A 27,420-nucleotide genomic window follows, 5' to 3' on the forward strand; every position below is an offset into this window, starting at 1 on the left:
GTAGAGCAGTGCTCTACTGGTGTTATTAATCGTGGTGTTTGTTTAAAGTTTCTCTGCTGCCTAGTGAGTTGTTTCACTAACGGATTTCAGTTGTGTTAATAAACCTTATGTTTGTCTTCCTATCTAACTCCTTGGTCTCTGGGCTCGTTTATGTTACGTCCGCTGCCGCCTAGCAGAGCCGGGCCGTAACAGAAGTCCACAATTACACTTTGCGGATTTAAAAATATTATATAACTGCAATACTGTGGAAAAATGCAGGCACTTGAAGTCTTTAGATTCTTATCACACAATCAGGGACTTTTGAGCTTGCTAAATGCACAACAGAACAATAAACCCAAGCAAAGCATAAAACAGGAAGGGGTAAGAGCAATTAAAATCAAAAGAACAAGGAGGACTGTTCACTAGCAAAATGATTGCAGATTTACAAAAAAAAAAAGAAATTAATTAATAAATAAAATACTAAAAAAATGACCGTACCATGAAATCAAATACAGACGTTACAGTAGCATTGTACCATGATAGATCAAATTCTACTTTACTGTATTCATAATTCCATCAGTATTGACATGATCCCAAACACCACTGGCTGAAATGCAGCTCTAAAGCATGGCGAGGCCTCCACAATGTTTTAGAGATTACTGTAGCCACACACAGCTGCACCCATCTTCTGACGTGTTCCATACATGTTGGCACTAATCAGAACCAAAGTGAGAACAAAAGTAACCTGATGACAGCAATATTGAGGTCACTGTGTTTTTTTTCTGTGGAGTACTCTTTCCGTGAAGTTAAACGATAAATAAAAACTATTCAGACCACGTGGACCAGTGTCTCCCACACAGACTTTATTTGAACAGACCGCTTCAGCTTTCTGACTGAAAGAAATGTGCTGACCTCTGTGTTGACAGATCAACCTTGCTAGAGATGTCGGCCACTCGGACGTCCCTGGAGCAGTACGCTGTTAACTGTCTCATCATAATCTGAACTTGGTGACCCAGTTCTTTGGTTGGCACCACAATCAGAGCCCTCACATCTTGCTCACGCACAGTCTAACAGGAGAAACAACAAACAGTGAATAAACAACTCTGGAGTAAAACAAATTGTCTGGAGAACAGAAAACATCATCCTAAGCAATGGGAACACCATTTTGTTTTTTCAATTTTATACACTAAACAATAAAAAACAAAAAACCAAATCTGGATAGTCACATTCTCTAAGGTGCAGAGATCATCTAAGATGAAAGTAATATCAACCTACAGTGTGTAAACTCAGCATTTGAATCTGCTTCCAAAAACATTATTGCTGTTTCTCACCTGTTTGGAAGCCAGGATGCGCTGTATGACAGGTATACCATATGAGGCAGTCTTCCCAGACCCAGTCCGGGCTCGAGCCAGAAGGTCCTTTCCATCTAAAGCCAAAGGGATTACCTTTTCTTGGATCAGAGTGGGCTTTGACCATCCCAGATCTGCGACTGCCTGAGTCAAGAATAAAAAACAAAAAAACCCAGAGGTGAAACAAATTATTATAGTGACACAGACAAATGTCAGACAAATCTCAGTTTAATATTTGGTGCAGAGCATTCACCCGTGTTGACTGCTGTGCTAAATGTAAATGGAGCAGTTTTCTCATCTACTTGAGCACTCAGAGTGCTTTATACAACATGTCTCATTTACTCAATCACACAACCACTTTTTCTACACTTAAGTGCTTAAAACACACACACACACACACAAAAAACCAAACCCCAAAACAAAACAAAAAACCCACTGAAAACAGGGAGGTACAGGGCTGGACTGAAAATGAATGAAAAAGCAGCAAGCATGTCCACAAAAACAAACAAACTCTGCAAAAAAATGTCAACAAAAGGACTAGCAACACAGCAGCAGCAGTGTAACATGGAGCTGGAATTTGTTTACACACACACACACATACAACAAAGACTCTGAGCTGGCTCCCCCAAATGCAGCCCCCTTCGAGGCCCACCCTATCCCAAGATGCTTTGCATATTGGTGAAGAAATCTTTTGAACAAAAATGACGGACAGTCGAAGTGAAGTGGTCCAGGAATAAACTTGTTACACATAAAATTTGTACATCTGCCCAACCTTATTTATTTTATCTTGTGTGTATGCGTTTGTTTTTTTTGTTCTTCATTTTGTCATTGTTCTACTATGTATGTGTTTTACTCTATTGTTTAGTGTCCTTGAGTGTCTTGAAAGGTGCTTTTAAATAAAAGTTATTATTATTATTTCTGTAGGATTTTATGTCCCATTTCACCTTTCTTAGTTTTTCCTTTTGATTAAAATATATAAAATATGTCCATGGGATTCTAAGTCAAAATTGTGTTTTCATTTTGCAAGTTAACAAAAATAGCAACATTTTATAAAATATCTGTTAAATGCCATGGTTGAAGTGTCCGAAGTCAAGAGAGACTAAGAAACCCACACTGCAAAGTGAGAGGTGACAGGATAGACACTTTCCACCCTTGACGATAGGCCAAGACAAATTGTGTGTGGAAGATTAGAAGGAAGAGAAGCCAGAAGCAGCCAAGAGCTGGAGAGGAGAACAGGGAGAGAACAGACAGCTGTTCTCTGTAGCTGAGGGAGAACAGCTGTCTATTAACAACAACAACAACAACAATAATAATAAACACATTTAATTTGTAGTGCACCTTACATTTGCAAAACAAAAATTGGAACTAGCCCTTTTTTGTTTTACATTCTAACCGTAAAATTTTATTGCATACAATGAAACACGGATCTATAATTTTTGTAGTAGTTTTGCTGCTAAAAAAGAAGGACAAATTCAATATGGCGGACGCGCTGACGGGTCGCAGCAACGGGTGAGCCCCCTCCCTCAATGTGGCGTCTGTGTATGCATGTTTATGTCGAAATCATCATTTATGGGTTAACTGAATGCCCATTTAAGTAAATATCGTTATAACCGGATTTTGTCATACATGATAAACGGGATACTAGGAAGGCAGTTACAACCAGGAGAAAGTCAAAAACAATGTAGGGTAATCAAACTGTTATTAGCTTTTGATAAAAGTGCGAAACGGCGTCTATACTAGAAAACAGCGGACATGATTTCTATTACTTCTGTAATCCAGCATTTTTCCATGTCTAGTAATTTCACCTACGCACAACTTCATGTTTGCATAAAAACTTAACTCTGCCACCGAGCGAGCAGTTCCGACTCCCGAAGTAACTGTCGGATTTTCAAACTTCTCGGAGGATTTTATTCTCCACCTGAAAATTCACAGTTCCCCCGACAGCCTCGAAGTTTGTTACCTTTAGCAGGCGGTCGTCTAAGCCCATTTCATGGAATTGTAGCCTCTCATGAGCCATCGCTCGTCTCTCACCAAGCTCACACGTGCGTCGCAAGTTTATGACGTCACGTCGCTTTTAAGCACCTCCGAAATAAAAGAAAGAACATTTTGTAGTCAATCTCTACTTTATAACTAAAAAGTGTACTTTTTAAATATTAAACAGAGTTTTCTTGCTCTTAAAAAAGAAACTGAAGCATATTTCAAATACATAACCAAGGTTATTTATATATATATATATATATATATATATATATATATATATATAAATATATATATATATATAAATATATATATATATATTTAAATATATATATATTTAAATATATATTTAAATATATATTTAAATATATGTTTAAATATATATATATATATATATATATATATATATATATATTTAAATATATATATATATATATATATATATATATATATATATATATATATATATATATATATATAACAAGAAGGCATCGGTGGGCAAGGGACGAAAACAGGGTGTTGTTGGAATGCTACTACGCAAGTAACCCCGGCGGAAGGGGCTACATGAATAGGATGAGGGACCTATGGATTCTTCGATACCCAACATCCACAATGACGGCGAAACAACTAGTAGCTCAGTGTTCCAACATTCGAAAGAAGGGACTGCTCTCACAGCTAGAGATTGACGAGGTACAACACAAATGCTACGGCAAGGAGGAGTCAGGACGCCAGGTCAGGGGGGAGATATCATCACCCCCACCCGAGATTGGGTACATAGCCCCAAGTGCGATAGGAGAAGGATCGTTGAGTGCGAGAGGAACTGACCTGAAAAATAGGATCATGGCCAAGCTTGAAACTTCGATCCCCCGTAGCCGGTTACCAAGATTACGTGAAGTACCCTCAGAAGGTCTGCTAGATGATGTTAATGCAGCACTACGGGCAATACCTACAACCACGATTACCGACACTAACAAGCTGATCTACAATACGGCAGCAGTGATCAGTGAGATGCTTGGCTACAAGTTGAACAGCCACAAGGGGCAGTACCCTCCATGGAGAAGGAGGCTAGAGGGCAAGATCAAAGTAGCACGGAGGGAGGTTAGCCAACTAACAGAGTTGCAGAAAGGTGCGACAAATAAGGTGCCTAAGAAATACAGCAAGCTGTCCATACCTGAGGCCGTGGAAACTGCCAAGCAAAGACTCACAGCCTTGGCCAGCCGCTTGAGGAGGTACACCAGAGAGATAGAAGGCAGGAGAATAAACCAGCTGTTCTCCACAGAACCAGCAAAGGTGTACTCTCAGTGGCAAGGGAACAATAAGAGAACAGCACCACCAAGGCTGGAGACGGAGCAATACTGGAAGAGCATATGGGAGAAGGATGCAACCCATAACGGCAATGCTCAGTGGCTAGTGGATCTGAGGGCAGACCACAGCGACCTCCCTGAACAGGGTCCAGTAACCATCACAGTGGCAGATATCCAAGAAAGGGTCTCCAGTATGAAGAGTTGGACAGCACCAGGGCCCGACATGGTTCACGCCTACTGGCTGAAGAAGCTGACTGCACTCCACGAGCGTCTGGCAGCACAAATGAACCAGCTGCTAGTTAATGAGAGACACCCGGAATGGCTAACTGAAGGCCGGACGGTCCTGATCCCCAAGGACCCCAAGAAGGGACCGGTCCCCTCCAACTACCGACCAATAACCTGCCTCAGTACTACATGGAAGCTCCTGTCAGGCATCATATCGGCTAAGATGAACAGGCACATGGGTCAATACATGAGCGGGACACAGAAAGGAATTGGCAAGAATACCAGAGGTGCAAAACACCAGCTACTGGTAGACAGAACAATCAGCCGAGACTGCAAGACCAGACTGACCAACCTGTGCACTGCCTGGATTGATTACAAGAAGGCCTATGACTCAATGCCCCACAGCTGGATACTGGAATGCCTAGAATTGTACAAGATCAATGGGACCCTAAGAGCCTTCATCAGGAACTCAATGGGGATGTGGCGTACAACACTAGAGGCCAACTCCAAGCCCATAGCACAAGTTACCATCAAGTGCGGGATCTACCAAGGAGATGCTCTGTCCCCACTGCTGTTCTGCATAGGCCTGAACCCCCTCAGTGAGATCATTAACAAGACTGGCTACGGATACCGACTACGGAACGGAGCAGTTGTCAGCCACCTCCTGTACATGGATGACATCAAGCTGTATGCCAAGAGTGAACGAGACATCGATTCACTGATCCACACTACCAGGCTATACAGCAATGACATTGGAATGTCGTTCGGACTGGAGAAGTGTAGTCGGATGGTAACAAAGAGAGGGAAGGTAGTCAGAACTGAGGGGATTGAACTACCAGAAGGCAACATTGCAGACATAGAGGACAGTTACAAGTACCTGGGGATCCCGCAGGCAAATGGGAACCATGAAGAGGCCGCTAGAAAAGCTGCAACCACCAAGTACCTGCAGAGGGTCAGGCAAGTCCTGAGGAGTCAGCTGAATGGTAAGAACCGGGCCATCAACACATACGCCCTGCCCGTGATCAGGTACCCTGCTGGGGTAATAAGCTGGCCAAAGGAGGAGATAGAAGCCACTGACATAAAGACAAGAAAGCTCCTGACCATGCATGGAGGGTTTCACCCCAAGTCCAGCACCCTGAGGCTGTACGCTAAGCGGAAGGAAGGGGGCCGGGGACTGGTGAGTGTCAGCACCACAGTCCAGGATGAGACAAGGAACATCCAAGAATACATTGGGAAGATGGCCCCAACTGACCGAGTGCTCAGTGAATACCTCAGGCAGCAGAAACCCAAGAAAGAGGAGGGAGACGAGGAACCATCATGGAAGGACAGGCCCCTGCACGGTATGTACCACCGGCAGATAGAGGAGGTGGCTGATATCCAGAAATCCTACCAGTGGCTGGACAAAGCTGGACTGAAAGACAGCACAGAGGCACTAATCATGGCAGCACAAGAACAAGCTCTGAGTACAAGATCCATAGAGGCTGGGGTCTATCACACCAGGCAAGACCCCAGGTGCAGGCTGTGTAAAGATGCCCCAGAGACAATCCAGCACATAACAGCAGGGTGCAAGATGCTAGCAGGCAAGGCATACATGGAACGCCATAACCAAGTGGCCGGCATAGTGTACAGGAACATCTGTGCCGAGTATAACCTGGAAGTCCCGAGGTCAAAATGGGAGATGCCCCCAAGGGTGGTGGAGAATGACCGAGCTAAGATCCTGTGGGACTTCCAGATACAGACGGACAAAATGGTGGTGGCTAACCAACCGGACATAGTGGTGGTAGACAAACAGAAGAAGATGGCCGTAGTGATCGATGTAGCGGTTCCGAATGACAGCAATATCAGGAAGAAGGAACACGAGAAGCTGGAGAAATACCAAGGGCTCAGAGAAGAGCTCGAGAGGATGTGGAGGGTGAAGGTAATGGTGGTCCCCGTGGTAATCGGAGCACTAGGTGCGGTGACTCCCAAGCTAGGCGAGTGGCTCCAGCAGATCCCGGGAACAACATCGGAGATCTCTGTCCAGAAGAGCGCAGTCCTGGGAACAGCTAAGATACTGCGCAGGACCCTCAAGCTCCCAGGCCTCTGGTAGAGGACCCGAGCTTGAAGGATAAACCGCCCGCAGGGGCGCGCTGGGTGTTTTATATATATATATACACACACATAACAAGACTTAGATGGTATGAGCAAGTGCCGTAAAGACAGCTTACTGGACAAAAGATGCTGTGGATGGAGCTGTCAGGCAGGAGGAAAAGAGGAAAACCATCATGGATGTTATGAAGGACCTTTAGTATGTTAGTGTTGCAGAAGACGGTGCTTCAGATTGGATGAGATAGGCATATGATCTGGATATATTCATTTTTACGTTAAATTTCAACTCAATATTGTTTATGACCAGTAATACTATTTTCAGGTTTATATACTTTTCTATATACTCTACCGCAAGTTACCATTGTGATGTACCCTGGCAAGCAACCACCTCAATAATGAAAACTAACCTCACCAAGACCATAATATTGCTTCATAATACAGGCCTCTGATAATGTTATTTATGTTGTTATTGTCTGATGCTGGAAAGAAATCGTACTATTTCACACAATCATTCCAAATAAATTTTCATTTTCCCTATATTTTTTTTTCCGTAGAAAGCCCAAATTTAGATTTTTTTTATGGTTAGATTTTTTTAAGTGGGTCTAACGTTTCTTCATTATATTTTTAAATGATTTATTAAACCAGTTATTATTAAATCAGATTTAAAACTAATTTTATTAATTGTAATTTGTAATTCATAACATATATTATTTTCTGCACATGGGTCTTCCTAAAGAAAAACTAAAACGTAATCAGTTTTATGACAGAATTTTCCATCACTCTTTATACAAGGAGAACAACACCGCACTACTCCAGCGGTGTGATGGAAAGTTCCAGAGCAGATGGACCTTGTGGTAAGACTGCTATTCATTTTTTCCTACCTTGACATTTTTAATGCTTTACCCCAATTTGACCAGCAGATGGTAGCAAACACCACAATGACTAAAATCCATTAATGTTAAATAATACCATTAAAGCCATCATTTCAGTTAGCAATAGCAACATTCGCATAAAAACTGAAAGATCCCTCTTCGATCCCAGGAGTGCTCACAAATCCTTTTGGGGTTGCGTCGGGAAATAAACGACCTTCAATTGCTTCCTTTAGTCACAATGGTGTCAAGAACTCGGTGTAAAAATCTTCCAAATCAAATATGCAGACTTACTCGCTGTGGCGACCCCTTGTGACCAATGTGACTAAAGGAGCAGCTGAAAGTCGCTTATTTCAACACAACCGACTATAAATTGCCACAGAGAAGAACTGGAGAAGCTCTTTGTACTGTGTAAGCTCACATTATTTTAAATTTCGTTAAATTTCGTTTTAAAACGGGAGCTATGTCCTCGGAGTCACGCACCTCAATGAAGACTTGTTGAGAAGACGGTGAAGATGCCCACTGAATGCAATAGCAGCTGTCTCGTCTACACAGTTATCCTCCCATAACAAATAAATTAGTCAACATGGCCGCAGAGCACCTAGCCCCACATAACTGAGACACGGAATAAAACAACACAGGTAAATACAAATATGGTATTCGCGTTTTTAAAAAACACGTAAAATTCATGATCTGCATGCTTTTGTTTGTATCCGCAACTGTAAACTAACATGCTACGAATTATTTACATAAAGCTATAGGTACATTTGTTATTAAAATGTCATATTCAAATAATAAACGTAAGGATTACAACACACGACCAGTTTATATTTTAATTTTATTCGTTTTATTCTGAACGCACGCGCGTGTGAATTTCTTTAATAATAATAATAATGATAATAATAATAAAAGACCCGTTCTTTTCATCTCTGTTTTCACAGATTTAATGGCGTTCATGTCTCGATTCTCTCGGTCCCGGAGCAGCTCCAGGTCTCCGAGCCGAAAAGACTCTGAACGTTCCTCCCCGATCCTGACCGTCTCCGAGCTAGAAAGGCTCCTTTACACGGGCAAAACGGCCTGCAACCATGCAGACGAAGTGTGGCCACGACTCTATATCGGAGACCAGTGAGTGTTTCTAACCTCTAAACGGTGGCAGAAGAAGTAAATACTCAGAGTGTCTTAATAACAGTGAATAAATACTTAAAGTATTAATTTCTTAGTAACATATTACTTAGAAATAAAAATACCCATTACTACGAGTCAGTAATGAGCACCCAATGAGAACTAATTTTAATGAAGTAAATATTCTGGCATTCCACCATATAAGCTGAAAGTTGTTTAGTCTAAAGCAAGCGTATTTATCTAACATCTATATCTAGCTCCATCACCCAGCAGTATCTGTTTGTCTCATTCATAAGCTTAGGAGTCACATAAGAGTTACATGTCAGCATAAATCATACAAGTTATGTAGTCAAGTGAAAACAGTTTAACTGCTAGAGCTGGAAATACCTTCTCTCCTCTGCAGGGACATTGCATCAGATCGACGAGAATTGGCCAAACTTGGCATTACACATATCCTCAACTGCGCACAGACGAAGTGGCGCGGGGGAGCCGAATATTATGCTGGGATGAACATCACCTATCTTGGCATTGAGGCTCATGACTCACCAACTTTTGACATGAGTGTTAACTTCTATCCTGCTTCTGAGTTCATTCACAAAGCCCTCACCAGTGGAGGTTTGTCTGAGTCTGGGTGTGTGGGGGTCTGTGTGGGTAGATTCTCTGTTCTACTGTGTTTGATTTTAATTTTATGATCTATTAACTTTTAAATCTATGCACTCTTCCAATTGTTATTTTTTGCATGCTGTGTTTTTTGTTATTTAATTGCTTACAAGGTATCTTTGATTCTTTTGAAAGATGCCTATGAAAAATGTATTATTAATTGATAACATGAGGGAAAATTATCATTTCAAATAGCAGGTCATCTAGCAGTTAGAAGCTCTGTGTTCTGCATATCAAAAAAAGATCCCGGGGCAAGACTGAACCCCATATAACCCTGATGGCCTGATGGATAGATATTGACTAAAGTAATTTTAAGTAAAAATGAGTTATTATATTACTAGAGTAAACAAATACATTTGTTGTTTGACCTAAGACTTAAGACCTAAGACTGTTCTTTGACCTAAATGGTACATGGTAAATGGCCTGTATTTGTATAGCGCTTTTCTAGTCCCTAAGGACCCCAAAGCGCTTTACACAATCTGTCATCCACCCATTCACACACTGGTGATGGCAAGCTACATTGTAGCCACAGCCACCCTGGGGCGCACTGACAGAGGGGAGGCTGCCGGACACTGGCGCCACCGGGCCCTCTGACCACAACCAGTAGGCAACGGGTGAAGTGTCTTGCCCAAAGACCTAAGACCTAAAAAATTTCCAGACTGTAGTATCTTCTACATTTTAAATGAATCTCTTTTTGATCTAGGAAAGGTCTTATATAACTACTGGGAACGCTTAATGTAACCTTGCTTTAGCAGATTCATCATTTGTATTTGAATGGCCCTGTTTTTAGTTTATAAATTTTCCCACTACATGCTGTTGCTTCTTCAAAAACACTTAAATGTTGTGTTATATAGTTAGACTTGTGTGGCTCAACAGGTCTAAATAATGATGCAAATGTCTAATGTAGTGAAGAAGAAGAAGAAAAGAGGAATTTGGGGCACAGCCCTTGTCTTAACTGGTCATTTAGCTTTTTCTTTAAAGTATGAACAAATATTTAGTATATTGCTTTACACTGATTACATGAAACTATTTTCATTTATATAAAATATGTATAAATATTTTTAGGGTAGCTAATAGTCTTTTGTAAATCATCAATTTATCCTAGTAATTTGCACTGGGATGAGGGGAGCAACCATTTGTGTTTAATAGCAGTGATCAGGGGCACAGCTATCCTAAAACCACGCTGAAGATTGTAATATAAACAAACATCCACAAGCTCACACTCTGGTTCTGTATGTCTCTTTTGCAGACTGTATAAAAATAATGGAAGTTTGTGACATCATCCATTGATTTCTGGAATCTGGCGTAATGTTAGTTTTGTGGCCACTGGCATGTTGTTTTTGGAGCCAGAGATGGTGGGAATTCCAATTGCAGAACAAACTGACCATTTTAAGCAAAACATTTTGACCTAACATTTTGTAATCTTATGGAATTATTTATGTCAAAAATTCCACGCAGGAAAAAACGTAATCTAGAATTAAATTCCTCTGCATAAATTCAACAACCTGTGCATGCAGAACTTTGATTCACACTCTCACTCTTGCTCCTGCAAATGAACTGAATTTTGACTGTTTGGAGCAGAGCCCAAAGGAAGAGGGGTTCTAATGTGATTGGTCACTTTTAATGGACATTTCAGGTTACTGCATTAAAGCAAGGTGGCGCCATGATCAGCGTTGTTTTGAACTGTATTTGTGTACAATTTGGAAACTAAATTTGGAAGCCTCTCCAGTGCTTATGTTGCTGCCAAATGGTCACTCAGTGAAACACAGCTGTACACCTCTGGCTGCAGAGTTCCACTCACTGCGGGTTCAGGTTCCAGTATTATAGGTCATCTAGATAAAGTTACACGTCCGCTGAGCAGTGGACAGAGAGGAGTATGTGACAGACTGTCTTTTTACAATATATGACAACAATAAGTAGCTCATTTGTCTGATCTGAACAGTTCAGGTTGTTTCTATCATTTTACGTAAATCATCTTATGTAAATCTGGTGGTACTTAGATCTGTGTTTACTAGTAAAGTATTCTTCACTGTTTTGATAAACAGTGAACAAATGCTCTGATCAAATGCTGATTATCAGCATTTTACAGCTTTGGAAGAAGTGTCCTAAATCTGCTACTTATATAAAAGTAATACAATAGTGTATGTATATTCAGTAAAAGTAACATTTTACTGAAATAAAAGTATAAATGTGCTGCAATAAAATCTACTTGAATCTCTATAAAAGTATTTACTCATTAAAGTCTCCACCCGAGCTGGAACAAATTCACTGTAGCTAAAACACACCATAACTTATTATTTATTTTGCCTGTTTATAGTTTGAATAAATTACAAAATCACTATGAAAGATTTGATATGTGTGCTGCACATCAATAATTTGTTGTCTTCAGGATTTGTTGACTTTTTGAAAGTTAAGTTTGCCATTTTAACTATAGCTGTAATTTCCACTGTACATGGGTGGATGTATTGATTTATCACTGGCTTCACTCTAATACAGAAAAAAATGCAAAACCTGAAACTCATCCAGTCATGATACGTGCAGTTACATGTGTTGCTGAAGGCTGAGCAACTTTTTATTGGCGAATGAAATGTCTGTATTTTGGCCAAAGTTATAATTGCTGGATCACAATGCACACTTACTTTCCTGAGCCTCGTTATGTTTGTTTGTTTGTTTGTACAAGATATTGATATTGTACAAGACTAATGGAACAGGAGTGCTGAGGCTTCAGAGCTCGCCTTAGAATCCTCCAGTTTTAAAGATTCATGTAATCCAGTGGCAGTTGTTGATATTTCCACTGCTACACAGCAAACAATAACTGTTGACAAACTTCATTTTTCAAATAGTAAAAAAATGCATTTTAAAACAACGCTGATGTTTCTGCCACAGTGGATACAAAGCAAACAGTTTTGTGTATGTGCTGGGTTCTTTGTGTGCATGGCTACTGAGTTCTATGCAGGTTGTTTAATTTGCGTGGACTTGTGATTATGTTTTTTGGTATGTGCAGGTAAGGTTCTGGTCCACTGTACTGTGGGAGTGAGCCGCTCAGCTACTCTGGTGCTAGCCTACTTGATGATCAGACAAAATCTGACGCTTGTGGAGGCCATCAAGACAGTAAAAGACCACAGAGGTGTCATCCCTAACCGAGGTTTCCTCCGCCAGCTGAATGGCCTGGACAGCATCCTGAGAGAGAGCCGAAAGACATCACCATAGAGCTGAAAATACTGTCAAGACACACTCCACCTGAGGTAGCAGCCCATTACACTGGGAGATATTCTGGGACCAAACTAGGAGCAACCTGTGAATTTCTGACTTTGCATCTCTGAATGGTAGCCAGTGATACCACAGATCAAGTGATGCCATTATTTTCATAGTCAATTTGCTCAGTTTGTTTAATCTTTGTAGTTCTGTAGACTCTGAAACAGCAGCACCAAATAATTTTATATTCCTTAAGATCAAAGTTTACTGGTACATTAGGATTCTAAAAAATTAGAAACTTTTATTAATAATTCCACTATTTCCTTCAAAGTGTTTTTTTCAATTTGTAACTGACCTCTGCCTTTCAGATTCATTCACGCACATAATGGTAGAAATTTTACAGCAACATCAGTTGACCTATGTAAGTTAAGTAGTAAAACCTTACCTTTGACGTATAGGATTCAAAAGTTGACTGCGAGTCCAAAATTGAGGAAACTGCTGCACGGGGTTTGAGTCAGATGTGAAACAGGAGTTTGGTGTGTAACCTCTGAATTATGTTAATTTAGGCTATGTCCACACTAGCCCGGATAGATTTGAAAACGGCGTTTTCGTCTGAAATGTGCGTCCACATTGAAACGGCCAAAAACGCTTACGTTCCAGTCCTGCGCATGCGCAAAAGTGGGTGAGAATTAAAGAATTTGACGAAAAGCTATCTGGAGCATGCACAAACTGATATTAATCTTTTTTAGGGCTGTCAAAATTGAGAGCAATCAAAACAACTGCTGTATAATGCCCTCCACTATCTTTGTTTAATTGGTCACATGAATGCATCACAGGACAAAAATGCATCATCGTTTTAGAAAGTCTGCGTTTTCGAGTGTGCACACTGCGACGGGACAGCTCCGTTTTGAAATATATGCATTTTCGAGAGCGTTTTCAAAACGCTGCGTTTTTCCTTGGGGAAAATGCCATCTCAGTGTGGACGGGAGAGAAAACTATGCGTTTTCAAAAGAAAACACATTAGTGTGGACGTAGCCTTAACTTAGCTTCTATTTATTGATCTGAGATCTAGTTTCGATGCTCGGTAAACAATTTTTGCACAATTATGGCTGACAAGGGGAAAACACCTACGTTAAAAGTATAAAGGACTAGAAACAATCATTCTTATGGTTGACAAGTGCTAACATGTTTATTCATGGTACCATGTTTGCAGTTATCTTGCCAGCCACAGATGTCCACAAAATTTATGCCAAAAGCTTTTACAGGATTCATCTACACATGTTTTTGGACGCTTCTGCAGTTTCGAACTCATATCCATTGTTTTTCTTTTTAGTCAAGCTTGTAGAGAACACGTCTAACAGAGATTCCTGTCTGACTTTTTTAAATTTCAGAAGAAAATAGTCAACCTGAGGCAGGTTATCGCCAACCTGATTAACATATCTGGGGTCTGAACCCAGCAAAGAGTCACAAAATAACCCCAGCAGACACTGTGATATTGAATAGGATGTTAATCTTTTTTGTTATCTAGTCTTTGTAGAGAAATAGTTCCACATATGAGTTGTGCCAAGGTTGCAGATGTGAGTTTACTGTTGTCTTGACATACTTTCTGAGTGTTGTCTGACTTTCTAGCAAGAGAAAGTATGTGTTCAAGAATGGTTTTATATCAGTATTTTAATGATTACAACAAAATGAAATAAACAAAACTGCCTCAACCCAGAGAGAAGTAACAATATCAAAAAACTTCAGCTGCTTAGTTTGAGCTAACCAACCACACACTGAACTATACACTGAACTACTCAGATCACAAGGTTTATAATGCTGTTTATTGGTCCTGGTAGTCCAGAAACGTTAGGTTTATAACGTTTTGTGTGAATTCCCTCTCAGTTGTTAAAATGAGAGGGAATTTACACAAAGGTAACACAAAGGTACTTGGCTTTAAAGTTATGTGAAGATAAGAATTTTAAAACAGACTCCATGTTCTTGTCTGTCTATTTGGAATTAACATTATGTGGCTGTAACTGCATTACAAAATATATTTTTAAATAGATAAGAAAAGTGAAAGGTGCGAGTGATATTACAAAAATCAAATCATTAAGCCTAAAATTCAAACAGGCATTGTTGTTTAAAATAGTTGTATAGATTTGCAAGTCTTAAAGATTTGTGAATCCACTTCATGCCTGAAATTAAACTGGCAGATGTTTTAAAGTGGTTAATGAAGTTATGAGGTCCTTTGCAGAAAGGAAAGGTATTTTACTATGATCAAAAATTATAATATGTAAAAGTAGAATAGAATCGTATATTAAAATAAACCTCAGCCTGTTAAAAAAACATGATGAAAATTGGCAGAAGAAAATTGTTTGTGCTAGGAAATTTAAATGTTTGTGTGACAGCAACATTAGGCCCTGTGTGATACTCCATATCAATTTAATGTATTCCCTCATCATGTTGAAAGTAATTTCTTTAAATGTTCCACAACTTTAGCCCGAATCTTATGGATAAAATACACGGGTCACTGTTATGATTCAGGAGTGTCAGTAATTAAAAACTGATCACAACTGACCCTAAGCAGACACGTTCCTTGTTGTATTTTCTAGTTAATATAGAGCGTAAATAAGTTATATCAACCCCCAAAAATGTTCTTTGTGATTTTTTCCCCCGTGGTTCCAGTCACTTTTACATTTGTGAAGTGCCCTATAACCCGGGTCTAATCCAGCAAAGTTATGTAGCTTATAGAATTCCAGCGTAATTACAGCATATATAATGTAATTATTTGTTTGTGAACACAAAAGCAAATGCACCAATTGCAATTTGGTTGTTTGCTTCCAAGTTCCTTTTTTTGCTGATTCAGATTTTTTTTTCTAAAAACTATAACTTACAGCATATACAAACAAACTTTTCAACTTTTCTCAAAGTAAAATATTATTTTCATACTAAAAGAAATAATTAAACTTCCTAAATCCCCCAAATTGCATTAAATAACAGGATCTTCTCTTTTTTAAACAGTGAAAAGAGGTACAAATAATTAACAGAAATGAGTTGGTATATACCCACTGTTATCTGACATATCTTAACTTACCAAAAGTAAGCAGGTGGATTTATATAACAAAACAAATATCAGGTAGTTGCATTATTTCCAGTATGTTTATAAATTTACCAGATAAAATTATGTTGACCTCTCTTTCTTTAACATTTTTTTTAATTTTCATAATTTTTCTTGTAACTGTTTTTTTTTTTTCAGAGCAGCTTCTGGTTGGCTCTGAGCTCTGAATAGCGTAAGGCTGTTCCAAGTAGATGGTCCCTGGCCAAGCCATTGTTGCATCTTTAATTAATTAGTTGCTTACAATTTGGTGTTGTGTAAGTAAACCTTTTTATGGGGTAATTTATCAAAATAAATTCGTGCTCTCTAAGTATCTCCCAGTCCAGTGTATCACCTTAACTTTACAGTGACTGTTAGCTGTCCAGAGTACTACTCGAAGTGAAGATGTAGTATGCTAGCTCAAGAAGCATTTTGAGTAGACATGCAGTGAGAGACAATACCACAGATGTGCCGTTGCAAAAGCTACCAACTGCCTGGATAACATACACAGTAATCATGCTGCGTGCACAAGTCGGGTAAAGTCTGCTGTTTTGTCTTGATGTTAAAAGTGAGGCTTGTAAAAAAAAACCTTTAGAAGAGCCAATTCTGTGCTTTTAACCAGCATTTCAAATACTTTCCAGTGTGTTACTAATGATTACCTCAAGAATGATGTTTGAAACACATATTTTGTGGCTTGTAGAATTTGTGCTGTGTAACATCACCATGTTGAGGTACAAGGGGGAATGAATTGAGCATTGTTACTCTCAGCAAATGGAGATAAAAATAACCCCCCAAAATGAGGATCTGTACAGTCTGTGGATATTAAAGAGGGTGTACTATGCTCATTATATATATATGCATATGTAGATGCATTAGTGTTAAAATATTGGATTTTCATATTAAACATGTTTAAAGTGTTTAAAGTAAATACACTGATGCCAGTGTATTTACAAGTAATTTTTATTTACAAGTAAAACCTCTGGCTTCACATTGTACAGTTTCACACAGCTTTTTTCTACTCTTAGCTCTTTATTATCTCAGTGAGTACAGATATCTCCAATAAGGTCATCTCAGGCACACAGCTCTAGTCTCCCAACCCATATGGTGTTCAAACCTGTTTGCAAGGAGCAGCAAATCTAAAGAAAGTTGGCTGTTCTTCAGACAGAGGATAAACTTAGTGCCTGCACCTACACCCAGCATAAAAGAAATAGTATAATCTATTATGATTGAAGAATAAAAATGAGAATCTGGAAATGAGCAGACTGTGCTATTACTATTGCTCTCAGCAGCTTGGTTGCTGGCAAATATGAAGTGTTGTCAGAATCTCCAAGTAAGAAATACATTCCTTCCCACGCACTGCTGACTCTGTTGTGCTTGTTCCAGGTCCATTGTGTAACTGACGCCACCAACATTAACAGGACGCTTACATTAGAGACTTGTATTTTGCGTTTTGTTTGGGTTTCCAGGTTTGGGTTTGCGGGGAATTGCCAAAATTAGAGACGGGACAGCCTGTGAAACAGGAAATGACTGCAGTGTAATCCATTTATTTCAACACAGTAACTGTATTCTTATTATCACTTTTTTAAACAGTAACTGTAATGGAATACAGTTACTCATATTTTGTATTTTAAATACATAACGCCGGTACATGTATTCCATTACTCTGCAACACTGCTCTTGGCAAGAAAGGGTGTATTTCACAAAATACATACCTGTATTTTGAACCATAGTATTGGAACGCAAAAAAGAACAACAAGCAATCTGAACTCAACTGTCATGACTTTTCAGTGACAATTTGTGTGCATTTTATAGGGAATTAATTGCATCTTAACTGGGTGCTTAGGGCTCAATAGATAATCAAATGGCCACATCAGACTATAACTTTCTGTTATAGAAAGCATATAAAGATGGATGGAATACCCATTATCACTTCCTGCCTTTTTAGCCCATGTCTTTGAGTGTAACTAGCATGACATTACCATAGTATTGTAGCCACAACTTGTGCCTGACCCAAATGGTAGCTCACTTGATAACAGTAGTTTATTGTTGTATATCTAAAATGCTGTGTCAGCCATAAGAGAAACTATTAAAAAATGTTAAAAAGTCCTCCAATGTTTTTATGTACAATATCTAAACAGATGCTAAAACATGTCTACATTACTTATTTGTTCAAAGGAGCTACCTGTCACTTTCAGTCATCAGATACCTTTTTTTAGAATCAAGCAACTAAACAGTGACAAAATATCACAGTGATGCGTAAAAGTCAATTTGACTACATATTTGCTACAATTGATAAAATATGTTTTAGTCAGGCTCATATCCTCTATGCTAACAAGAATAGGGAGCTGTGATGTTGTCCATCTTAATGTCTATGCCTTGCAGTATTAAAAATTACTTCTACTGGCAAAAACCCACTTTATGTGTGTTTTTTGCAAGGACTGTGGTGCTTTTTCAGTTCCGTCATTCCAATTCCATCGCAGATACAATTTTTAGTGACCATTAACTTAAGGGCAATATACATAAAAAGTGATAAGTGAAAGAAATGCAAACGGAAGATGTAACATTGCATTCGAAGGGGGATAATGAAATGAACGTCCTGTTTAGAAATATCAAAATAATTTACATTTAGAATAAATAAATGCTAAAATAATTGCTCTTTGTGACATTTTTCATTCAGATTGGCCCATCCTTTAAGGAGGAGATAGGGTGCATATATACATACATATAGTGGAGGAAGTCATTGTTTGAGCCCCTGCTAAATGTGTAAGTTTACTAACTTAAAAAACAAATGAACTGTAGTAGTAGTAATTTCATTTTAATGGACAGAGAAAAATATCAACCAAAATCCAAAAAACATGAAAATTATGGTTTGAGTGAAATAAGTATTTGATCCTCAGGCAAAACATGACTTAGTACTTGGTAAAGAAGCCCTTATTGGTAGATGTAGTTGTGAGATGTTTTTTGTAGTTGTCACCAGGTTTGTGCATTGTAGCAAGTGTGACCCACGCTTGGCAGTGTAATTACAGAGTCTTCATTTACAATGTGCATTGTAATCTTGTGCTTGCGTGAGCAGCTTTCCAGCTTCTGGTCACTTGGCAGTGCTTCTTGCCCTCGCTCTTCTTGCTACTGCTCTCCTCAGCTACTGCAGAAAAAGTGGATGCATGATTATGATGATAGGTCCTTGCTGTGTCTGCCAGCCTCCCCTGACTCTACACCCTTACCCCGCTGCACCATCCCTCCTCTACGGCAGAGCCAAAGACAACACCCCGCCACACAAACATCTCAGGAGTGATTATGGCCCAGAAATTTTCTAAATCCTTTAAGTTTTTGGAAACTTGAAGCTTTAGCTGCCTTCACTGATTTTCTATAGGACTGACATCTGAAAACTGGCTAGGCCACTTCCTGACCTTAATATGCTTCTTTTTTTAGCCACTTCTTTGTTGTCTTGGCTATATGTTTGGGGTATTTGTCATGCTGGAAGACCCATCCACGATCCTTCAGTGTTCTGGCTTGGGAAAGGATGTTCTTGTTCAACATTTTACAGTACATGGCCTGCCAATTGGTTCCTTAATGCAGTGAAGTCATGCTGTAACCTTAGCAAAAAAAAAACAGCCTTAAAGCATAATGTTTCCAGCTGCGTGCTTGACTGTGGGGATGGTATTCTTTGGGTCAACATCTTTCTTCCCTGAAACGCTCAATTTTAGTTCTATATGACCACTGGACTTGGACTGATTCTTATATAGCACTTTTCTACTTTCCTAGAGCACTCAAAGTGCATAATACAACAAGCCACATTCACACAAGCACTGTCTTCTATGCTTTAAGTGCTTTCTATCTAAGCATTCACACACATTAATATGAGCTTGGGGTTAGGGTTAGGATACTTAGCATGCAGACTGGGGCAGCAAGGGATGAAACCACCAGCCTTCCAATTAGTAGCTGACCTGCTCTACCTCCTGAGCTACAGCCACCCCACTTTCACCTGACTGTTCCCAGAATCATTTAGAAGTGTGCAAACTGCACATGTGCTTTCTTGACCAGGGGGGTCGTGTGGGCTCAGCAATATTTTAATCCATTACAGTTTAGAGTGTTATCAATGGTGTTCTTGGCGACTGTGGTCCCAACTGCCTTCAGATCGTAGTCTTGGGTCATGATCATCCTTACCTATTAAGGCAAGATCTTACATGGAGACCGAGAATGACTGATAGTCGTTTTATATTTTTATTCCATCACACCAGCAGCTTTCTCACAAAGCTTTTCCTGAAGGCTTTGAGATCAGAAATTGTAATGTTTGATAGACTGAATATAGTCTTTGTGCTACATGGGCACATAACCAATCTGTGGAGGCCAGAATTCTGGCTGTAGGTTATAGGGGATCATTTACCTATTCCACTAAATGATATGCTATTCAATTTATAACTTTTAAGTAATGGAGTTGTCTGGATTTTTGATTGATATTCTGTTTCTCCATTAAAATGCAACTACAATAAAAATTAGAGACTGTTCATTTCTTTGTAAGTGAGCAAACCAAATTCAACAGAGGATCAGATCATTATTACCCTGAATATACTGTATGAACATTATTGTAAGAATATGGGATTCTGATTGATATGATTGATATGATGATGTTGCTTTAATGCGTCAATTAGTATTTGGAAAAAAAGGAGCATGGTTTGCAAAATTTGGCAAAGCATCCTTAGTTTTACTGAGTTAAAGCACAGGAGAGGCATATATATATATAGATATATATATATAGATATTTATAGATATATAGATATATATAGATATATATAGATATATATATGATAATTTCTAGATGGGACCTGTATTACCATTGTATTACCTATGCTGTATTGCATTTGCATGTTTTGTATCCGTGAATTTTTTGTGCTGTGATTGATGTTGTTCTCAATTCCTGTTTCTATCTCTATTGTTTTGTTATAGAGCCCTTTCTATAGAAAAACTTGAATTGTTTTAAATTTATTTTTGTATCACTTTCTGTGCGGTTCATTAAAGGAGACACTAGCAAATGAGATGTTAATGCCTTAATCTGTGTACTTCAAGTTGGTTTTTAATCTTGTGTGTCTGTTTTTATTGTAAATAACACTGAACATTGCTAATTTTGTTTTGATAAATTCTCTACTAAATGTAATAAAAATATTCTAACTGAGATATTTTACTGTTTTCATTTTTTACGAACTGTGTTGTGTCAGATCAAATATTTTATATTTTTAATTTTAATGTTCATGCAAGGAAAGAGGACATTCAACTTGAAGAACACACAGACTCGCTTCAGAGACATAAAAACAGCTGATGATAATACCATAAGGTGATAATATACATCTTGTGTCAAACCTGTGATTTATGATCCCCATATCCCCCTGAAAATCAGAATCAAAGTCAGACTTACTCTCCACAGAAACGTGAGACTGTCGTACTGGAGCAAAGATCCCAGAGAAAAGCCAGTGTGGGTAAAATGACTCATGCGGGCCGCAAGTAGAGGTGACATGGGCCGTGAGATTGAGACCAAGGCATTAGAGCCTCTTAATGCGTGTTTTGTTTGGGTTTTCCACCAGCATGCAGTTACCAAAAATAGAGAGGGGACAGCTTAACATATGAAACAGGAAAAGACCGCCGTGTAATCCCTTTATTTCAACAAAGTAACTGTATTCTGAATACCATCTTTTTAAACAGTAACTGTAACAGAATACAGTTACTCATATTTTGTATTTTAAATACGTAACGCTGGTACATGTATTCCGTTACTCCCGAACACTGAGTACAAGCATCATTTAACTTTTCCTTGCTTTTCAGCATAAATGCAGGAACTTGCAGGTTTTATTAAAACTGTCATAATTGCCAAAAACAGGGTTGACCCATGTTTAAATGAGGATTGCTTCATATATCAACAGTTCTGAAAATCCCTTTTTAAAAAAAGGAACCTAGAACATGCTCTCTCTGTCTCTAAACCTTTTCATCACGTGCCCCCCCTGTAATGGCTCAGCACTGCCTGGTCTTGCAGTGTGTCCACCTGTTGTTGACACACCACCGCCTGCTCCGAATACATAATTTGCCAATGTCAGAGTTTCTGCAGAGATGGTAAAAATCAGTGGGCGACATGTTGTGCCACTGTCACCACAGCTGGGCAGCACAGAAACAGCGGCTCAGGGCAGAAGATTGCAGATATATCGGCGGATATATCAGCCCATCGATAACTCAGTTGGGTTCTACCATATTGGAGTTGTTATTGTTTTGGTTAATTGGTATTCGAAATTGGTTGTAGGTGTGAATATGAGTTTGCACTGTTGTCTGTCACTATGCATTATCCCTGCAACTGACTGACAAGCTCCATCTCTGCTATGACCATCAATTGGATAAGCAAAACAAAATGGATGGATGTCAACCATCACCCCCAATCACGACAGATGGAGGCCCCTTCCTGTACCTGGTTCTGTTATGACAGGAGTGGGCAACTCCAGGCCTTGAGGGCCAGTGTCCTGCAGGTTTTAGATGTGTCCTTGAGCCAACACAGCTGACTCAAATGGCTAAATTACCTCCTCAACAAGCCTCTGGAGAACTCCAGAGGCTTGGTAACGAACTAATCATGTGATTCAGGTGTGTTGACCCAGGGTGATATCTAAAACCTGCAAGACACCAGCCCTCGAGGCCTGGAGTAGCCCACCCCTGCGCTATGACCTGTTAAAAGAGTTTTTTTTCCTTTCCACTGTTTGTCAAGTACTTGCTCATAGGTGGTCATCTGATTTTTGGGGTTTCCTATTATTGTAGCACCTTTACCTTACAATATAAAGTATAATACAATATAAGTGTGATTTGGAGCCATAAAAAAAATGGAAGTGAAAGTGGATAGAGGGAAGGTTTAGCTTCAGAATTAGGGGGCTTGGATAGTAATTTCACATACTGATCAGTAAAGTTTACATTTATTTCTTTTGGCAATCTCTTGTTTTAACAGATGGGATGTAATGCTCCAAGAAATGTGCCCCGCTTGTCTGCTCTGTGTTCTTATCAATCCCAGTGAGTATATGCAACAAAGAACACATGCTGTAAATACACCTGAAGGACAATGACTTGCAAACAAGCAGGCTTCTTCACGTTGCTGTGGAAATTTCAAGCAACAAGATAATCCAAACCACTGGAAACAGAATTCTGAAACCAAAGTATTATGTGATTTCAGCAAAAGTGGCAGAGCTGGCTAGATGACTTTAGAATTTAAGTTAATCTCAAGGGTTTGCATGCTCCCTAGTGCATGTGTGTATGTTACACCACTCTAAAAGATGCCTCTGTGCCCCGGGCAGCTTTGGGACATTCTGATCACTGCGTGGTCCATCTTATTCCAGTTTATAGGTAAAAACTCAAACGTGCCAAGCCTGTAGTCAAAACTGTGAAGAAGTGGACTAACGCAGCAAAGCAGGAACTGCAGGACTGTTTTGACTCCACTGATTGGACTGTTTTTGAAGCTGCATCTGAGAACCTAGATGAGCTCATGGACACTGTGACATCATACATCAGTTTTTGTGAAGACGTGTGTGTGCCAACAAAGACCTTTTGCACATACAACAACAATAACCCATGGTTCACTCCTAAACTCCAACATCTTCGTAAGGCCAAGGAGGATGCCTACAGAAGTGGTGACAGGGCCCTGTACAAGCAAGCTAGGAACACACTGACCAAGGAGATGAAAGCAGCTAAAAGGATCTACTCCCAGAAGCTGGAAGAACGGCTCTCAGCCAACAACCCAGCGTCAGTGTGGAAGGGCCTGCAGGAAATCACCAGCTACAGACGCCCCCCACCCACTGTTGAAGCAAACAAAGACCTGGCCAAGGAGTTAAACACATTCTACTGCAGGTTTGAGACGGACAGACTTCCACACCTCACCCTCCCCTCCCCAGAGACATTGCTTCAGACATTGACCCCCCAACACACCTTCCACCTCTCCCCCCTTCATCCTCCCCCTCCCCAATCCAGTCAACGACCACCACCACCCTCCCCAATCAAGACTCAACGACCACCCCCACCCTCCCCAATCCAGACTCAACGACCTCCACCACACCTCTCACCCCCCTTTCCTCCTCCCTGAAACTCAGAATACACACTGAGGATGTGAGCCGACTATTCCAGAAACAGAAGCCCAGGACAGCCCCCGGACCAGACGGCGTCTCACCCTCCTGCCTCAAAACCTGTGCTGAACAGCTGGCTCCCATCTTTACTCGCATCTTCAACAGATCCCTGGAGCTGTGTGAAATTCCCTCCTGCTTCAAACGCTCCACCATCATCCCTGTTCCCAAGAAACCCACCATCACAGGACTGAATGACTACAGACCTGTCGCCTTGACGTCTGTGGTCATGAAATCCTTCGAACGACTGGTGCTAGCCCATCTGAAAGACATTACAGGCCACCAGCTGGACCCTCTGCAGTTTGCCTACCGGGCAAACAGGTCGGTGGATGATGCAGTGAACATGGGGCTGCATTACATCCTGCAACACCTCGACCGCCCGGGAACTTATGCCAGGGTCCTGTTTGTGGGCAGGAGAAAGGATCATCGGCACCCCCCTGCCCTCCATCCAGGATCTGTACCCGCCAAGAACCAGGAAACAGGCAGGGAAAATCATCACAGACCCCTCACACCCTGGACACAGACTTTTTGATCTGCTGTCCTCTGGCAGACGGCACAGAAGCCTGCAGACCAGGACCACCCGACACAGGAACAGTTTCTTTCCCCTCGCCATCTCCCTTCTAAACAGTTGACCTGTCACACTGCTCCCACTGCCAGACTGCAACTGCACCTTATGTACATTCTGTAGTATTCATTCCACCTCATTTCATTTCTGTATTTTATGTATATAAGTTTAGATTAGTTATTTATAGTTGGTTTACACAGCTTTGTGTATGTATGCGTATGCATATGTAATGTATATATAGACACGTGTGTGTGTGTGTGTGTGTGTGTGTGAGATTTACATTGCTGTGCTTGAGAGCCACCATCTACCGGAACCAAATTCCTTGTATGTGTCTGCACATATACTTGGCACATAAACACGATTCTGATTATGTATAAATAAAAGAGGGCATACACAAAAAACATGCTTTCAATTAGTTTATTTATAACACCACCACCATTTTATCTAGATTTTGTTAACAAATGTGATCATGAAAAGGATAATGTTATAGGTAAAAAGAAATAAAACAAAATAAATTATTTAAACAAACAAACAAAAAGTAACACGACAAATGACAACACAGCAGAGAAACATTTTAGAAGGAGAAAGTTGGTCAACTTGGTGTTTTTCCCCCATTCTGACTGTTGATATGCTGAACCATAAAAACTGACTGGCGTGGATAATAAAGGCTATATCTGATAAGGGAATGAGTTACACTATTTTAGTTCGCCACAGTCAGCAATGACAATCTTGGCTTTAGTTGTGCCACTCTTTGTGCCTTGCTTCTCCATTGCCTTGACAACATCGATACCCTCCACAATGTTGCCAAACACCACATGCTTCCCATTCAGCCTGGAGAGCAGAGGAAAGTATTAGTATGCGAGAAAGACACCTGAAATAAGCTGAATAGAACCTGAATGCAGCAGCATTACTAAGTAGAGTTTACCAGTCAGTTGAGGCTGTGCAGATGAAGAACTGGGAACCATTTGTGTTGGGCCCTGCATTGGCCATGGACAGTGTCCCCATGCCTGTGTGCTTCAACTGAAAGTTCTCATCAGGAAATTTCTCTCCATAGATGGACTTGCCCCCTGTTCCATTGTGGTTGGTAAAGTCTCCACCCTGAAGAGAAAAAATGAAGCACATGTGGTAAACATACATAAATACATACAGGTGAAAGTGAGGACACTACATATTCCAAGCCTCGACTGTACCTGGCACATGAATTTAGGGATCACACGGTGAAATGTGGAGCCTTTGTAGCCAAAACCTCTCTCTCCAGTGCACAAAGCACGGAAGTTTTCTGTAAAATTAGCATATTGTTGCTTACTTAAAAATATATACAGCAACTAAAGTCAATAAAAATAATAAGCAAACTATTTTTCTGCTTTTGGTAAAAAAACAAACAAACAACAACAACAACAAACAAACAAACAAACCCTGAATACTCAATTTCCTGGAGGAACCTACCTGAGGGATTAATAAAGTTCTATCATCTTTACAGTAAATTTGAAACTTCATGGATAACAATGATAATTATATTTTAAAATTTTTAGAAATACCATTTTGATTAAGTAAGTTATGGTGAATTATTAATCTCAGAAACATAATAAATAATGTCATAATAATATAACTTTTAGGCAGCTGTGGCATAAACCTTAGTGGCTGGTGATCTAGTAAATTTGTAAAGCATTACACAGATCCTTCTCTTTCTAGTATTAAGCTATAGGTGTTAGTATCTCCACGTGTCAGTTGATTCATGTATTATTTTCACAATCTCTATCACCCATAGCCCTGACAGATATTTAGAATAAATCCCGCTGTGGTTGAATGGGAACGAAAACTTTTCAGCAGTGAAACATAAATTGATTGTTGGGTGTGAGGAAGCTGAGGACGCACAGTGACACGGAAAATGTTTTTCTACCTCACCTACCTGCAGTCTTTGGGACCACATCAGCCCGGAGCTACAGAACACAGAGATTTCAATTAGTGGAAAGGAAACAGGGGATTCTGTTTTAAGGTTGAGAATTTATTGATGTCATAAATTGATGATTGATTATTGATTGATTGATTGATGTAGCTTGCCATCACCAGTGTGTGAATGTGTGTGTGAATGGGTGGATGACTGGATATGTAAAGCGCTTTGGGGTCCTTAGGGACTAGTAAGGCGCTATATAAATACAGGCCATTTACCATAAAAAAACGCAAGTTTGAGACCTGCTAAAGGATACTTGCTTTTATTTATTTGCTTAAATTTTAATATATTTTTAAGCAGCATATTTATCGACACTCAACCCTATACTAGAGACAGCAACCCCACCCTTCCCCAAGCACTACTCGTAGGAATTGACGATTCTGCGAATGCAACATCTGGAACATACAAATATAAGTAGTTCATGTAAAAAAACCGTTAACCTGGAACACTGGAGTACCCGGAGAGAACCCACGGAGACACTGGAAGAAGCCATAGGCCGCACACAGAAAGGCTAGATTGGAAACCACAGTGCTAACCACAGTAGCACTAGGTTGCCCTCGGTTTATATTGTCACCTGACGATAACACTGACATTTAGCTAAAGTTAAAAAATAAATAAATAAATAAATAAATAAAGCAGCGAGGTTTTAAATCTCATCAGACTATTGGGAATGAAATTGAGACTACTCCTTAGAAGATGACGAAGGCTGTAGCTCTGGAACGCAGAGTGACAAAATAAATGATAATAGGAAATCTCTTACCTCCATTACAATTCTGCCGGCGTTAGCGCCATCAATTGTTATGTCAAAGAAAACTCTGGGGTTTCCCATGTTCACAAATGTGCTCGCGATTCGTTCGTGATAGAGAATAACGTACTGAACCTGACAGCGACACTCGGGTCTATTTTTGGATGGGTCTTGCGGCAGCGA

At 39.9% G+C, this 27,420-nt stretch overlaps 3 protein-coding genes across 5 annotated transcripts in view; 1 reads left to right on the forward strand and 2 right to left on the reverse strand.

The window, feature by feature from the left end:
* The window catches only part of ddx56 (DEAD (Asp-Glu-Ala-Asp) box helicase 56), a 22,771-nt gene extending 14,480 nt beyond the window's left edge, over window positions 1-8,291 (reverse strand). The window contains exons 1-4 of the mRNA XM_085280470.1: window positions 8,275-8,291; window positions 3,289-3,410; window positions 1,311-1,472; window positions 892-1,046 (exon numbers count right to left, since the gene is read on the reverse strand). Of these exons, the coding sequence (XP_085136596.1) occupies window positions 892-1,046; window positions 1,311-1,472; window positions 3,289-3,345 (374 nt within the window). The 5' untranslated portion in view covers window positions 3,346-3,410; window positions 8,275-8,291. The remainder of the gene's footprint in view (window positions 1-891; window positions 1,047-1,310; window positions 1,473-3,288; window positions 3,411-8,274) is intronic.
* Window positions 7,750-21,014, forward strand: LOC146571315 (dual specificity protein phosphatase 26-like). 3 transcript variants are annotated; one of them, XM_085280473.1, is made up of 5 exons: window positions 7,750-8,432; window positions 8,733-8,916; window positions 9,317-9,528; window positions 12,578-12,818; window positions 16,007-21,014. In XM_085280473.1, exons 2-4 carry the CDS (start codon window positions 8,738-8,740, stop codon window positions 12,781-12,783), a joined length of 597 nt encoding a protein of 198 aa, XP_085136599.1. In that variant the 5' UTR covers window positions 7,750-8,432; window positions 8,733-8,737; the 3' UTR covers window positions 12,784-12,818; window positions 16,007-21,014. The 3 variants fall into 3 exon arrangements, with proteins under 3 accessions (XP_085136599.1, XP_085136597.1, XP_085136598.1); XM_085280471.1 differs by having other exon boundaries at window positions 7,752-8,432; window positions 12,578-21,014; XM_085280472.1 differs by having other exon boundaries at window positions 7,752-7,776; window positions 12,578-21,014.
* Window positions 21,015-24,944: 3,930 nt separating this feature from the next.
* LOC146571316 (peptidyl-prolyl cis-trans isomerase-like) lies at window positions 24,945-27,420 on the reverse strand. Its single transcript, XM_085280474.1, has 5 exons — window positions 27,253-27,420; window positions 26,451-26,481; window positions 25,732-25,820; window positions 25,467-25,639; window positions 24,945-25,372 (listed from the first exon to the last, which is right to left on the reverse strand). Exons 1-5 carry the CDS (start codon window positions 27,319-27,321, stop codon window positions 25,237-25,239), a joined length of 498 nt encoding a protein of 165 aa, XP_085136600.1. The 5' UTR covers window positions 27,322-27,420; the 3' UTR covers window positions 24,945-25,236.

Source organism: Mchenga conophoros, linkage group LG7 (assembly GCF_057382185.1).
Source record: "Mchenga conophoros isolate Kocher_MC1m ecotype Shallow Benthic linkage group LG7, M_conophoros_male_GT1.1, whole genome shotgun sequence".
Classification (NCBI taxonomy): Eukaryota; Metazoa; Chordata; class Actinopteri; order Cichliformes; family Cichlidae; genus Mchenga; species Mchenga conophoros.